Source organism: Leuciscus leuciscus, assembly GCF_965113295.1.
Source record: "Leuciscus leuciscus genome assembly, chromosome: 24".
Lineage (NCBI taxonomy): Eukaryota > Metazoa > Chordata > Actinopteri > Cypriniformes > Leuciscidae > Leuciscus > Leuciscus leuciscus.
In genome coordinates, this window is record NC_138723.1 from 3,101,904 (window position 1) to 3,119,221 (window position 17,318).

General features: G+C 39.7%; 1 protein-coding gene across 3 annotated transcripts in view; it reads right to left on the reverse strand.

The window, feature by feature from the left end:
- Nucleotides 1-17,318, reverse strand: part of apbb1 (amyloid beta (A4) precursor protein-binding, family B, member 1 (Fe65)) — a 128,403-nt gene that overhangs the window by 43,459 nt on the left and 67,626 nt on the right. For all 3 annotated transcript variants that reach the window (XM_082157390.1, XM_082157389.1, XM_082157391.1), the window contains one exon: nucleotides 10,051-10,178. In XM_082157390.1, coding sequence (XP_082013516.1) covers nucleotides 10,051-10,178 — 128 coding nt within the window. The remainder of the gene's footprint in view (nucleotides 1-10,050; nucleotides 10,179-17,318) is intronic.

Consider the following 17,318-nt stretch of genomic DNA (forward strand, 5'->3'; position numbering starts at 1 on the left):
CAAAAATACATTTTCTGGCTTTTCTCAGTCTAGAAAGCTCCAAATTCAAAAATAATTTCACATTTCTTCTACATAAATGACCTATTTTAAATACACATTCATCTTTCCAGAGGTGAAGTATCCCTTTAAGGCCTTTGCGACGTTAAATTGCGAAAATCTTGAGTTTTCTTCGAAGGGCGGATCCTCGGCGGCCTGACAAATTTCGACGTTTCGCCATGAAACAGGAAGTTGCTGAAACTCAGGCATGGAATGTCCAATCTGCCCCAAACTTCACACGTTTGATAAGCATTCTGTCCTGAACACATGACCATGCTCATATTCAGTTACAGTCATAGCGCCACCTGCTGGCAACAGGAAGTGACATGTTAAACACTGTTGTGAACTCCTGATAACATATAAAAAAGTGCCAGCAAGTGCTAAGCATGCTAACAACATACTAGACACATGCTAAAACATGCTAGCAAACACTTAGCTAACTGCTAAAGCATGCTATTACTGCAATTAAATAGGAATTTGCTGTAACTCAGGCACGGAATGTCCAATCTGCCCCAAACGTCACACGTTTGATAAGAGTCATGGCCTGAACACATCTACATGAGAATATTCAGTTATAGTAATAGCGCCACCTACTGGTAACAGGAAGTGTCATGTTTAACACGTTGATGCCGTTCTAGCAACATGTTAAAAATGCCATTGACTTCTAAACATGCTAGAAACATGTTAAAACATGCTAGCAAAACTTAGCTAACTGCTAAAGCATGTTAATTCAATGAAACAGGATGTTGTTGTTACTCAAGAAGGCAATGTCCAATCTGCGCCAAACTTCACACTTTTGATAAGCGTTCTGTCCTGAACACATGACCATGCTCATATTCAGATACAGTCATAGTGCCACCTGCTGGCAACAGGAAGTGACATGTTAAACACTGTTGTGGACTCCTAATAACATATAAAAAAGTTCCAGCATGTGCTAAACATGCTAACAACATACTAGAAACATGTTAAAACATGCTAGCAAACACTTAGCTTAGTGCTAAAGCATGCTAATACTGCAATTAAATAGGAATTTGCTGTAACACAGGCACGGAATGTCCAGTCTGCCCCAAACTTCACACGTTTGATAAGAGTCATGGCCTGAACACATCTACATGAGAATATTCAGTTATAGTAATAGCGCCACCTACTGGTAACAGGAAGTGTCATGTTTAACACGTTAATGCCGTTCTAGCAACATGTTAAAAATACCATTGACTTCTAAACATGCTAGAAACATGTTAAAACATGCTAGCAATACTAAGCTAAGTGCTAAAGCATGCTAATATAATGAAACAGGATGTTGTTGTTACTCAAGAAGGCAATGTCCAATCTGCGCCAAACTTCACACTTTTGATAAGCGTTCTGTCTTGAACACATGACAATGCTCATATTCAGTTACAGTCAAAGCGCCACCTGCTGGCAACAGGAATTGACATGTTAAACACTGTTGTGGATTCCTAATAACATATAATAAAGTGCCGGCAAGTGCTAAACATGCTAACAACATTCTAGAAACATGTTAAAACATGCTAGCAACACATAGCTAAGTTCTAAAGCATGTTAGAAATGCTAAAGGAAGTTGTTGTAACTCAAACATACAATATCCAATATGCCCCAAACTTCACATACTTCATAAAAGTCCTGCACTGAACACATCTACAAAGCAATATTCAGATATATAACCCCACCTACTGCCAACAGAAACTGAACTGGTTAACACAGTAATGCAGTACTAACTACATACCTATTGTGTACTAAGCATGCTAAAAACATACTAAACATGCTAGCAACTACTATATACTGTATACCTCCTTAAATGCACATTGCCCAACCATGCTCTGTCTTCCTAAAGCCAACGAGTGATGATGGCACGGGTGCGAGGGCCCTTTCATCGCTGCTTGCAGCTTTAATTTTTATTGTGTTTTATTAGTGATACATTTGGGGAGAGAATATATTCCAAAACTTTCTGAAAATATAGTATGACAATTAACTGCTCAATTACTAGAAATGTTTACCTTAGATATTACACAATTTGCAAGCACAATTTGAGTGCTTCAGAGTTGATGACTTTCAGGAGTATCACTGAGCCACAAGGAAGAATGCAAGGACAAAATAAATGAATACATACATATATATATATATATATATATATACATACATACATACATACATTTATTTTGTCCTTGCATTCTTTCTTGTGGCTCAGTGATACACCTGAATGAAAGGCTCATTTTGGCTCATTGGGTCATTGTCTTCTCAGGTGTGAATCACATCATTATTTATGATCGTTCACTCCCCCACACATATTGCCTTTCCAAACAAAAAGTGTCTTACAAAGTTTAAATCAATGTATTGTTTTAAGTGAATGATTAGGCAGGATGATTTTCAGATAATTTTGAAGCAAAAATTCTAGGCAACAACATCCATTATTCAAAAGTCTTGTGGACACATATTTAGTATGTGTTTTGTGGCCTTATTTCAGAAACTTAAATTTTTTGTTTTTTCAATAACAAACATTATTCTCTCAAAAATACAAACATGTACATGTTGCTCACATATTATGGTAGCCCTGTTTGTGCTAAATAGAGTGTAATTACATCTTTGCCATTGATATGTTTATAAGCAACTGAAAAAAGCACAAATGTCAGGGCATGTCAAAACATCTCAAGGACCCCTAAAACACCTCAGACCCCAGAGGGTTAACAGACTAGTTTATCCTCTACGTTGCTAGAGAAGGTTTATCCTCTGTAAAGTTAGGGAAGATTTATCCTCTTCTTTACCAGGGAAGGTGATTTATCCTTTGTTCAACCAGGGAAGGTTAATAACAGCTACAGTGTGTTAACAGTAGTTTATCCTCTGCTTTGCCAGAGAAGGTGGTTTAGCCTCTGCTTTACCAGAGAAGTGTTTCATCCTCTGTATAGTCAGGGAAGTTGTTTTATCCTGTCTAATCAGGGAAGGTTGTTTAATGGAATAGTTATCCTCTACGTTGCTAGAGAAGGTTTATCCTCTGTAAAGTTAGGCAAGATTTATCCTCTGATTTACCAGGGAAGGTGATATATCCTCTGTGCAGTCATAGAAGATTAATCCTCTGTTCAACCAGGGAAGTTTAACAGCAGTTACAATGTGTTAACAGTAGTTTATCCTCTACTTTGCTTGAGAAGCTTCATCCTCTGTTTAATCAGGAAAGTTTAACAACCGTTAAAAGTGTGTTAGCAAATTTGGTTCTCCTCTGCTTGCCAGGGAAGGTTGAATAATTTATGAGTATTCATAACTAGCTATCCTTTGCTTTGTCAGAGAAGTTATTGGTTTATCCTCTGTTTTGTCAGGGAAGTACTGTGTCAGGAAAACATCACAAAATGGTTAGAAGGAATGCTAGGCTGGTTCCAACAACTGAGAAAGGTGGACTAGCTACCCCTTTATGGGCAGACAGTGAGTTCAAGTCATTGTAGGCGTCTGTAGTCAAGGTGGCGGCAGTGGCTCAGTGGTTCATGTAGGTTGTCTACAAACCAGAAGGTTGGTGGTTCCATCCCCAGTTCCACCTGACCAAGTGTCGAGGTGTCCTTGAGCAAGCCACCTAACCCCAGCTGCTCCCGACGAGCTGGATGGCGCCTTGCATGGCTGACACCGCCGTCGGTGTGTGAATGAATGGGTGAATGTGAGGCAATATGTAAAGCGCTTTGGTGGCCATGTTGAAAGTGCTATATTAAAACAGTCCATTTACCATTGTTAGGAGAGCACATGGACTCCATAGTGACTGAGTCAGTCAGATTGGATTTGACAAAGTATTGGTAAGTTAAAAGAACAGAACAAACAATTGCATACTCAAGTGTCCTGTCTCACGAAAAAGGTGGGCCATAGCAAGGCCTCAACCAAATGTGACCAACAGTCAGATGAAACTTATCCTGACTTACAATCTCTCTATAGAATAGAGGACAATGTCAATGCTGGATTGATGAATAAAGATGTGAATGCAGTTGAAGTGTGCGGAGCAAGTCAAAAGGATCAGAGTAGGGGAAAAGGGGTTGATACAGTTCCATCTGCAACCCCCATACTGCAGTTACAAGCAGTCAATACGACAGAGAAACTTGCTGAGAGTTTGCCATCAGTGCATTTACATTTTTCTGAGTTTAGGAGAGAGTTGTCCAGAAAGATGCGGCTCTATGATGTCTCTAGCTTAAGTCACCCAGCTAATATCACAGATCAGAATTCAATGATTTTGAAAGTGCTGTAAACAATTCTGATTTACAACATGCCAGAAAAGATGAATTGTGTGAGGGAGTTCTGAGAGTGTTAAAGAACATTGTTGGACCAAACATAGACTGGTCAAAGATCACTATTTGTGTACAGAAGAAGGATGAAACTGTGTGTGAGTACACTGAAAGATTTTGTCAGTCAGCTGCAGCATACAGTGGGATAGCTGACACTCCAGAAAAGGTGCTAGATGGTAATGGTCCATTAGTTCGTACATGGTTTGATGGTCTTTTGTCAGAACATAGAAAGGCATTGCCTGGACATGGTCCAATAGAACCCTGCAAAACAACTCGGAGAGGTTAGCTACTTGGGAAAGAGACTCTGATATCAAGGCAAGAGTAAAAAAAGGACATACAGACCAGTGAGGAGCCCAGGGAAGAACCGAATGCAACAGGTTTCGGGCGCCAACCCTGCGGTGAAGACTCCCTCATAGGCTTTCCCCATCCACTAGTCCATCCTTACCTCACTGTTCTTTAGGTGTCGCAGGAATGAAGAAATAGGGAAAGAAGGAACAATAGCAGACTCGGAAAAGGATACAACCCTAGTGTTTGAACAAATATTGCTCTGTCGTCTTTTGTTTTCTTTCTTCCTCTGTGCAGATACCACTTGATGGCTGTTCCGAGACCCATATATGCACCAACCTTCTCACCTGTGTATGAAGCCACCACCTCTAGAAAACCACTAGACCCACTGCCGAGCCAACTATCACAAAAGAAAAAGAAAAAACTACACAACGCAGAGACTCACATACGGAACCTCCAGTCATCCATCAACATGATCAAGATTGTCGTACTACATCATGGACATCGCACAAAGTGTAGACTCCTGAAACAACATTCTTAGAGCTGATGAATATGTCAAAAAATGCCTTGTTTGCTGAAAAGAATGTTTGCATGCCACATCCGCCTTCATTAGGAAAAGGAATCCCATGGGTGGCACACCCCATCTCCAACAAGAACACGTCACAACATCACAACTCCCCCAGCTTTAACGCTCTGGTTTCTACAACTTTCACTTAGGAGCAAAAATCTGCCTTTAAACTTGAAAGAAATAACGATTTGACATTTATCGTGATCATTTTCGATATCGACTGATATAAAATAATTATTGTGATAATTTTCTTTGGCCATATCGCCCAGCCCTAAGCACAACCGTGATGGTGCTCGTCCTAAGCACCAGAGTGGGCCCTCTGAAAGATTCTGGGACAGGCCACGTCCATCCAACAACCCAAAGGGTGGAGCAACGTGGGAAGTCAGCCGACATCCCAGAAATAGCACCCGGCCCAGATATAGCCTAGCCTGGAAATCCAGACCTAAATCTAAAAGATTAATGGTCTGGCGTCGACTAATGAAAATCGCCCAGCTCGAGGGGCGGCACCAAGCATGCATTTGAAAATCTCACTGCACGCAATTGGATAACACTATGACCAATCACAACAATAAATTCCACAGCTGAGAAAGCAACTCACAACACAGAGTGCATCCCTGCAGACCATCTGCAAATCATTGAAGGGGACTGTGGTGGCTCTCAATACTCACAAGCCCCTTTCACAAAGCGCTTTGAACCCGGGAAATTGCCGGCAAATTGCCAGAGCGCCTTCTGTGTGAACGCAAACACGACCCGGGATTTAAGCCGGGATCGATGCCGGGTCGGGACCTAGTAACATTGCCGTGTTCAGTCCCGGAACGCGCGCTGTGTGAACAAAAGCCGTAATAATGCCGTGTCGTAGTGATGACGCTGAAGCGCGGGATCGTTAGCCAGCTGTGAAACGGTACGTAATGCGCAATTTTATGATCGAATCAGAGAAAAAAATGCACAAGCGTGGTTTCTCGAGAGAGAGATCGCAGCTCATAAGCAAACTTAAGACGCTGCTGAGATTACAAGTCACATCGATGTCACGTGTCTTGACGGCATTTTTACGGGTTGTGTGTGAACGCACTCTCTGATTCCGGAACATCACTGGCAGTGTGAATGAACCAAAATCAAACGAACCCGGGTCAAATCCCGGGTCACTTTATCCGTGTATTTTCCGGAATCTCTGTGTGAAAGGGGCTACAGTGTCCTGCTGAACCAAACGGTTAAATCTGTAACAATAACGACTCGGGGTAAATGTGAATTAGCTCAAGAATATAGGGAATTTTGGAAATATTAATATTTATGACTCATGGTCATAATTCATAAGTCGCATGTACATTTATTTTATCAATTATCGAGATTACCTTGTTCTGTACTGTCTGATCATTACAGTTAAGAAGGGGGTATCTCTTTTCAAACTCCAAGAAAGTTTTATCTTCTGGCCGCGAATATCAAACTTTCTGAGTTTATGAATTAAAACTACTCAAGGTAGTCAATATCGAGCTTGTTGCTTAGATCTTGAAATTTCATTGACTTTATAAGGTGGGTTTTCAAACACAGAGACAATTAAAAGTATACATGGGTTTATTAATAAAATGGCACACACTAGAGATTATATAAACTACAAACATAAACGTACGTAAAAATGCAAACAACACATAAACATTTAACCGAACAAAAACATAAACATAGCGTGATCAGAATGAAAATGAAATGAAAGAAAGAAAAATATAGAGGGAAGATAGAGGGTAACTTAGTCCACAGACCTAAGACCTAGACACCTGGAACAGCTTTTATAGGAATCAATATACTTGCGAGTGCTCTTTCTGGTCAGGCTGAAGCTGATGCAAGAAGCGAGGATGGTGTCCTGTTTCTGCTGCGTCTTCCGGTGTCGCGGGAAGCTTGAAAGGCTCACTGAATGTGATGTTACCGAGAAAGTTCAGATTCGTCTCCCGGGATGGGAGAGGCTGGAAATCTTAGTTGCAAAGACCGGCAGCTACGACTCGAACATGGGTTCGTTCGATGGAGAAGGCCAGGGCCTCCTTCAGATGTTTACATTTTACATTTACATTTATTCATTTAGCTGACACTTTTTATCCAAAGCGACTTACAATTGCTATATATGTCAGAGGTCGCACGCCTCTGGAGCAACTAGGGGTTAAGTGTCTTGCTCAGGGACACATTGGTGTCTCACAGTGGATTCGAACCCGGGTCTCTCACACCAAAGGCATGTGTCTTATCCATTGCGCCACCACCACCCCTTGATGTTCCTTGGAGAAGCGCTGCGCCGGGGAGAGGATCAAGAGAAGTTGGATGAGTTGAGAGAGAGGAATGAGAGCGAGAAGAGAGAAGGTTTTGGACTTTTATCAGTGTCCCAGGTGCCGTCCCCTCCTTCGTGTAGGACGAATCAGCTGTCGAGATTTTTCGAGCGGGAAGATTCCTTTGTCCGGTTAGACACGCCCACTCGAATGAGTCATGATTGACTTTAACTGGAGAGGATTTTCTCCAGACATATGAACTTATAAAACAATGCGCATCACTGAATTCTGCTATCGGAATTCAACTCCGTTAGCTGGAGAGGATTACAGAGATATCAAAAATAGAATCTAGGCGTTGTAGCCATGCAAAGATACATTATTATGCATTTGTATAGGCAATAGCAGTTCTATTAATGTCACAAATAGGACATATGCTTTCCTATGGTTTACACACACCTCTTAACACACAAATTTATATATTTAGTACCTTTAAGAGTGACTTTATGGGTAAAAGTCCTTTTCTGTAGGGGGTTTCTGTTTCACAGTCCAGAGTGTGTTTGTATGTGTGTGTGTTGGAATGTTGCGACCCTGTTATCTCATGCATAGGGCTGGATAGCTCTGTGGTCAAATTTTATGACCTGCCAATGAGCTCGGGTTACGGAATGCGATTCTACTGGGAGAACATCCTTCAAAAATACATTTCAGATCCAAACACTCGAAGATCATAACTATATGATCAAAACAACATTAATCACACATACATACAGGAAGTTCAGATACAAGTCTGAGTTACACACATTTTAAGTTAAACACAAAAGGATGTTGGTGTGTGTGTGTGTGTGTGTGTGTATGTGTGTGTGTTCTGGAATGTCACGAGTCTGTGAGGTTGTAAAAGTCACAGGGAGTCCACGCTGAACTGGGGGGGCGACAGACACCCCGGCGCTGGTGAATTATTCCGTGGGGAATTATTAACCAGTGCTGTTTGGACAAAGAAGATGTGTTCGACATCACATGATTCACTTAATGTGAAAAGCAGATGTCATTGTTGCTACAAATCCATGAAGCAGCTGTTTTCAGTCTTCCAAAATGATTTTGCCCAGACTCAGCTGGTCACAGCCCTGATGACAGACTTGCTGCAGAAGGTGAGCTCCTCCACTGACAGCTTGGCCATGGGTAGGATTCCACCTTACCTGCTACCCTTGAGCCTCGTGCAAACTGTGCTGGCCCCCGCCACTACCACACCAACTGACCCTTTTCAAACCCACCTCGCCTACTCTCTGGGTAGCGACATCCCACTACACGTCAACCCCGAAGGTGGCCTTGCTCCTGAACCTACCCATCATCGAATCAAACAAAATCTACAGACTCAAAGACATTGTCAATGTCGGGTTTTGGAAAGGTAACACCCACATCAAGATACACACTCCAGACGTGGTGGCCTATCATGACAGCAACACATAGCTTTACCTGGCCCCAAACCTGCACATGTGTACTCTGACCAAAGACATTCACTATCTCTGCACCCTAGCAAACCCTTCCTCAGAGACAACACTGAAGGAATCTGCGGGTTGCAGCCTATGATCAGTGACACACGCTGCCCTGCCAAGGCCAAGCCTCGCAAGCAAATTACCGAAACGCACGCAGAGATCGTGGGTGATCGGTGGCTTATCAACACTCCCGTTCGTACGGCCACCCTGTTTAGAGGGATATGTGGTGTGTGTGTGTGTGTGTGTGTGTGTGTGTGACGCCCTCTGGTGTTTAGAGGGGTGTGTGTGTGTGAGACACCCTCTGGTGTTCAGAGGGATATGTGGGGTGTGTGTGTGTGTGTGTGTGTGTGTGTGTGTGTGTGTGTGTGTGTGTGTGTGTGTGTGTGTGTGTGTGTGTGTGAGAGTGAGTGAGTGAGTGAGTGAGTGAGTGAGTGAGTGAGTGAGTGAGTGAGTGAGTGAGTGAGAGTGTGAGAGAGAGAGAGAGAGTGTGAGTGTGAGTGTGTGTGTGTGAGACGCCCTCTGGTGTTCTGATGGAGCAGCATTTACTACCGATCAGCCGCACTGCACTGACGAGCTGATATTTATATAATTAAAATGCAGCCTTTTGCAATTCGAAAATCACTAAGCAATATCTCGATTCTCATTTAATGTTGGTACATTGTGCAGCCCTAGACTAAACTGTGTGTGTGTGTCATTCACTGAAACATTTAGTTGCAGCCAAGTGACTTAGCATGACCCACACTTTGAAAACCCCTGACAGGGCATAACACTTTTACATACACTTTTTGTTTTTATAAGCTTAACAGCTGTGGCATCAATGTTTGAACTGTAAAAGAGCGGCATAAAAATTGTTCCAGAATTGTCCTGTTGTGTTGCACAGATGAAAATTTAATCGATATGTGGGTGAGAAAAATGACAGAAATAAAAATTTTGGACGCATTGTGCTTGATACTGTAATAGCTAGCACACTAAGCAAACAATACAATACAATACAATACAATACAATATAATATACAGCAACACACTACCTCTCCCTGGGATCCGGGATGCAGCAGGACAGACAAAATGAAAACACAATTACAAAGTAATTCAGCATCATCTTAATTACAAAAATTAAGCATCAGTTAGAGCATTGCTGTTACAGAAGTTGCTTCCAGACTCACCTGCCATCATCGCGTCCCACTCCCCACACACGGATGCTGACGATTGGCTGAGAATGGAGCAGTGTTCGTCCATGAGGCTCAATCAGATTCAGTGTCTCGTTCTCCAGCACCAGCAGCATTTCCTTCCCCTACATACAGCACACAAAATATACAATATATCAAATCCTGGATGCCCTACTCCATATGCAGTACACAGACAGAGCACACAGCGTGATATACTATAACACAGAGTGCAGTGTACTCAACTTACCATTTCTCTTTCATTTCTAGTCTTTGATTGCATTGTAAAAAACTGCAAATAATTGTCAGGGATGTGGCAATTAAAGGGATAGTTCAACCAAAAATGAAAATTACCCCATGATTTACTCACTCTCCAGTCGTCCTAGGTGTATAAGACTTTCTTCTTTCTGACGAATACAATCAGACAATTACCTTGCTAAATATATATGCTCCTAATGTAGATGAGCCGTCTTTTTTTTCCGATATGATATTATTATTTAATGAGAATTGTAAAGGTTTGGGAATTATGGGAGGGGATTTCAATGTTTAACTTTAGGTACAAGAGACAAATCCAATCAAACTAAGATTTCCAATCCTAGATCCACGAAGACCCTCCTCGGATTATGTGCAGAAAGTGGTCTAATTGATGTTTGGTGGGATTTACATCCTAATGTCAGAGATTATACTTTTTTTTCAAATGTGCATAATTCCTACTCTCGATTAGACTATTTTTTTGTTCCCTCTAATTGTATGTATATGATATCTAAGTGTAGTATAAATCCAATTGTCCTTTCAGACCATGCAAGAATTCATTTGAAGGTCAAATGCGCTCAGAAAAGGTTTACCTTTAAACGATGGAGGTTTGATTCTTTTCTTCTTAAAGATAATGATTTAAAATCAAACATACGGGTATGGATTTCAAATTATATAAAAGAAAATAACGATGCTTCGGTAGAGCCTAATACTGTTTTGGAAGCAGCAAAAGCTACCCTAAGAGGCCTCCTTATCTCGTATGTCTCATTTAAAAATCGTAAAAAATTAAATAAAAGAAAAGAGATAGAGAAAGAGGTTGTGCAAAGGGAAAACCTTCATAAAGAAGCTCCTACTGAGGACAACTGGAAACAATTAATTATTGCTAAAGGAAATCTGAACTCTATAATATCTGAAGAGACCATACAAAAAATGAATTATATTAGACAAAGAGATTACGAGTTTGGGAACAAACCAGGTAAATTATTAGCTTATCAAATAAAGAAAGAGCAAGCCGAGAAAATTATAAAAGCTATATACTCCAGAGATAAAAAAATAACTTACCATCCTGGAGAAATCAATCAAACTTTTTTTAATTTTTATAATAACCTTTATAATTCTGAAATGGGGTACTCACAGGAAAAACTGGAGGATTATCTTAGCACAATTAATCTACCTGAAGTCTCAGCATCAGACCAATTGATCTTAAACTCACCATTTACAGAAGCGGAAGTGCTGTCTACAATATATTCCATGCCGTTAAATAAAAGCCCAGGGCCAGACGGTTTTTCAGTAGACTTTTATAAAGAGTTTTGGCAAGATATTCGGTCTATTTTTATGCCAATGGTGAATCATTTTTGTAAGGAAAAAATACTTCCTCAATCAATGAATTTGGCTCATATAAGTGTTTTACTTAAAAGTGGCAGAGATCCTCTACAATGCTCTTCTTATAGGCCTATAAGTTTGTTAGATCATGATTATAAGATCATTACGAAACTCCTAGCTAGAAGGCTGGAGTTAATCTTACCTAAATTAATAAAACCAGACCAGTCAGGTTTTATAAAAGGGAGATATGCAGCAGATAATATAAGGAGAACCCTGAATGTAATAAATGAGATTAACAACTACCAGAAGCCTTCTCTGCTCTTATCTTTAGATGCAGAGAAGGCTTTTGATAGGGTAGAATGGGATTTTCTATTTGCTGTCCTGAAGAAATTTAAAGTGGGAAATAACTTTATTGACTGGATAAGGAGTATTTACAACAGCCCGAAAGCGGCAGTTATAACTAATGGTTACTGTTCTAAATCATTTGCTTTAGCTAGAGGAACGAGGCAGGGGTGCCCTCTGTCACCTTTACTTTTTGCCATGGTGATTGAACCATTGGCTTCACTTATTAGAGATAACATAAAAATTCAAGGTTTTAAGACTGTGTCTGTTGAACATAAAATATCTTTATATGCCGATGACATTCTTTTGTATATTACTGATCCTGATAACTCTGTCCCCCACCTCCTGAATACAGTTAAAGGGTAACTAAACCCCTGGTCAGAGCCTGACTCCACCCACTGGCAATATTTGAAAAATGCTAGAAAAGTGGGCAGACCCCAGCGGAGATAGAGGGGACGAACCGTGAGCTGGAGGGCGTGCACCTGAAACCTGCTGTCAGACTCTCTAAAATGGAGAGTGACTCACAGGGTCGCAAGACGATGTAAAGTACATGCATCTGATAAGTTTTATCGAGTTGATGTCAATAGCGCGCGCTCTCTGTAGGCATTTTCATATTTTGCCGCTATGTGAAAAAATCCAGCAAAATGCGCCGACGCGTTTGTCGACCCCAGAGGATTAACTTTAGCCTAACCATAAATTGTGATTAAAATATATATGATCACTCACATCAAGACGCCGCTGCGGTGGTGGAGTCCATGCAGGAGTAGCAGCGTTTGACACTGCGTCGCTTTTCAGCGTGAGCTGTGTGGAGAAGCCCATTTCCACCTCTATTGCGTTTCAAAAGCAATTCCGCGTAAAATGCAGGTTTCACACTCACGGTCTTCCAGGCCAAGTGCATGCAAACACTGGCGCCTAATTTCCAAGTCTGCTGGAAAGCTATGCAGTTCAGCAGTGCTGTTGCAACCAGCAACACTACACCTACGTACCCTCCTGACCACTGTACTAAATACAGATAAATCTACGCTAGCTCATCATACCAAGGGCGTGGTGAGCTCGTACCAGGGGCGTGGTGAGCTGGAACCTGCTTACGTCACGTAGTACCGCTTACGTCACGTAGTACCGCTAACATCCAATAGGAAAATTCAACTGCAGTAGCCACCGTTCAACCTGAAGAGGGCAGCACTCAGACGTTTTTACACCATATATTGTAGAATTAAAACACTTTATACCCAAATGTCAAAAAAGTTACTCGAATCAATGAACAGCACTAATAAAGCCCCATTCTTACAGATCATTAACTAAAAAAAGTTGGTTTAGGGTTTAGTTACCCTTTAAAGAATTCGGTAGCTATTCAGGATATAAGATACATTTTTATAAGTCCAATGCACTTTTTTTTATACACAACACCAACCAAAGAACTATTTTCTGCTAGTGGGTTTAACCTAACACCAAAAGGCTTCAAATATCTGGGTATATTTATTACTCCAGATTTGGATAATTTAGTTAAAGAAAATTATATTCCCCTGGTAGATAAGGTGAAATTGGATTTATCGAAATGGATCTCCTTACCGTTATCACTATTGGGTAGGATAAACCTTATCAAAATGAATATCCTCCCAAGATTTCTTTTTTTTTTTCAAATGCTTCCATGTTTCTTACCAGTAGACTTTTTTAACTCAATTAATAGCCATCTTTCAAGATTCATCTGGAGTAATAAAAAGCCTCGGATTAGTATGCTGACTTTGATGAAGCCTGAACCTTTGGGAGGTTTAGGTGTACCTAACCTTCAATACTATTTTTGGGCAGCCCAAATTAGGAATCTGATTTCTTGGTCTAAAGAAAGACATGAATCCATGTGGGTCCAGATGGAATCAAATCCATTTGAACCACTGCCCCTTGTCTCTTTGTTATTTATAAAACATTATGAAAAGATAAAAAATATGAATAACCATTTCACTGTACATAACACTCTTCAAACTTGGAAAGATTGTAGAAAGAAAATTGGTATTGTCTCTTGTACTTCTATATATTCTCCAATCTTTTTAAATCCAGATCTTAACACCTTAATTACTTCAGGCAATATATGTCAATGGTTAAATTCTGGTATATTATATTTTAAAGATCTTTTGAGTGAAAAAATGCAAGTAAAATCATTTATTGACTTAAGAGCAGAATATGATATCTCTAATAAACAATTTTTTTAATATCTACAAATCCGTAGTGTCACTAACTCTCTGATTAAGGGGGAAAAAATACGGCTTTTTTTGTCAGAACTGGAGGACTTTTTTTTTTTTTCGTAGACACAATAAAAGGAATGATTTCTAAATGTTATCATATTTTGACAAAAGAATCTCAATCTTCTTTCCGACCTTTAAAAACAATATGGGAAAGAGATCTAAGTAGAACTTTTGAAGATGATGTATGGGTAAATATTTGTAATAGAATTCATTTCCCATTCACAAGTATTAAGATTAAGGAGACTAATTTTAAGTTTATCCACAAAACCTACTTAACACCTTTAAAAATGCATAAAATATCAAATGATATTCCAGCTGTTTGTCAGAGATGTAAAAATATGGATGGAACATTTTTACACATGTTTTGGGACTGCAGTCTTTTAAAAGGCTATTGGAGATCAATTCACTCTTTTACTCAGTCAGTTTTGGATAAGCATTTTGACTTGAGTAACAGTCTATATTTGTTAAATGATATTGATAATTTAGTTAGATCAGAAAAAATGCAGGTTATTTAATTGATATCTTATTTTGCAAAAAAAATGCATACTTTTGTACTGGAAGAATGTTTCCCTCCATCTCTTAAGACTTTTTTTGACCAATTGTCTTCATTTCTGCCATTAGAAAAACTGACTTTGGAGAAATATAACCGTGGACATCTTTTTAATGAATTGTGGTGCCCTTTACTGTTAGGTATTGGAAAATGATATGACCTTGTAGATCAAGTTCTGTATTCACGCTGTTTAATTATTTATTTATTTATTCATTTACTTTTATTTTATGTGTATGTGTATGTATGTATGTATGTATGTATGTATGTGTGTATGTGTGTATGTGTGTATGTATATATATATATATATATATATATATATATATATATATATATATATATATATATATAAACTTTATTTTATTTTATTTTTTATTATTATAATTTTATTTTTTACATTTTTTTATGTTGTTGTTATATCCCTATGAGGGTGGTGGGGGGAAAAATGTTTAAAATAATACAATCAGAGTTATATTAATAAACACCCTGACGCTTCAAGCTTTTTAATGACAGTGATTGGTCGTTTCTGTTTCGAAGTCCATAAAAGTGCATCTGTCCATCATAAACGAACTCCACACGGCTCTGGGGGGTTAATAAAGGCCTTCTGAAGCAAAGTGAAGTGTTTGTGTAAATTTCTAGTAAAATTTTAGCTTCCGGCCAAACGCAGTCTACTAGCGTCTAAAGCACAACTTGCGCAACTTGTGACATCAGAAGTAGCGTAAATATCAGCAGTATGTCACATTACTCACATAAGTTGAGCTTTACACTTAAGTCAAATCCATATGTTCGTTTGGCCAGAAGCTAGATATTTTACTTTATAAAGTTTTAACCCCCTGTGGTCGGCTCTAGCTTTTTTTCTTATCAGTGCAAAAGAGACTCAAATAACTCAGATGATTTTTGTCATACAGGCAAGTGTTATACATCATTCAAAACTGTTAAATGTCTTCTTTTATTTGTATACACTAATAATAAAAACAAAATGTTGTGTTTTTCGTAAAGTAAAGAAAATAAACATGATGCGCGTTCTCCCGTCTCTCTCAATGTGAAGATCATTCTGAAACGCGACAGAAAATGATCTGTAACTCAGCGAATGCTTGTCACTGTGACATGAAACATAGGTCTTTACTGTTGTGGCAGTTTAATTCACTAAACAATCATCTTTGGCGTAAGAGACAGTCTGGAATAAATTTGCTGTCTCTTACCCAAGATTTTCTGTTGCCACCTGGGTTCTTTCTGATTCCAGTGGAGTTCCTCCTGGCCCTGATAGCAGTTGGCTCTTCTCTCTCAATTCTGCGAGGTAAGACTAAAGCCTGGTGCTTCAGGATGATCAGTCGTCAATCCGCTTTACTCAGGGCCAGAAGAAACTGCCATGGAATCACAACATCTGACACCAACTGTTGTGGCAGTTTAATTCACTAAACAATCATCTTTGGTATAAGAGACAGTCTGGAATCAAATGATCATTAAAAGGTCTTAAAAAACATCTTGCAAGAGGCCCAATTGCCACACAGAGGTAGACAGTACAGTCTGTGAAACAAGTGCGACCAGGAGGGAGGGGCAGGCCAGTCTTTATACTCTGTTATTGTTATCTTCCAAGGTTCTTTAAACTCCAGAGATGGATAAGACCACCAGTGAGCCTATTATACTGAACTTTAGTTTAGCTTAACTTACAGCCTGCAAGTCCTAAATTGGACAGCCCTTTGACCTTAGGGGTCAGGGCTTCAGCCTTCAAAAGCTCTCCCCCTCTTTCTCCTGCTTCGCAGGCGTTTCACATCAATCATTATATCACATAGTCAGCAACACACATAGTAGTCAATCTAGTGTATGTTAATGAAAATCAAAGTAAGTAATGAAAATCAAAAATCTCCCATTACATTACAAAGCTTGAAGTCTCCATTTTTAAATGATGTAAATTATATCAAAACCAAATGTTCTCTGTTTAAGTAATCCGTATGAAAGCATCGACATGTACAGTTTCTCCAGTCCGAGCTCATCAACTCTAATGTGACCACACCCACGAGCGATTGACATGCAAATAGTCCACGCGGGCCTGCAAACGCCCTCATTACCTCAAAACAAAGAATCAGAGACTACAGTAATGTGCTTTAAGCCCCGTTCACACCGCCAGCGACTTTGTCGCTGTATGTCGCTAGTCTCTGTACTGTGAAGTCGCTTGTGGGCGTTCATAGTGCTGTCGCTCTAATGTGACTGGTCGACTGCACGTCTGGCCATATCTATACAAAATACCATCACAAGTGATATATACAACTATATCGTTTTAATTTGACTAGGATTTAGGCTCAAAAGAAACAATATGCTGTTGGGAGAGTGTTTTTATATTACCACAGCAGTGTTCAGTGGATTAAATAATTTAGCCTACTAGATTAACGATCGATCAATCAACAGATGAACTCATACTGTCATAAATTACTAAAACGTCATTTGAATTTGACAAATAATCAATTTTCTTGTCCCTAATAGTCAACATAATGCAGGGGAAACTGTAAAATGAACTGCAGCAGTGCTAAATGTGTGAATTAAACTCACTGAGACTGTCGACAGTTTCT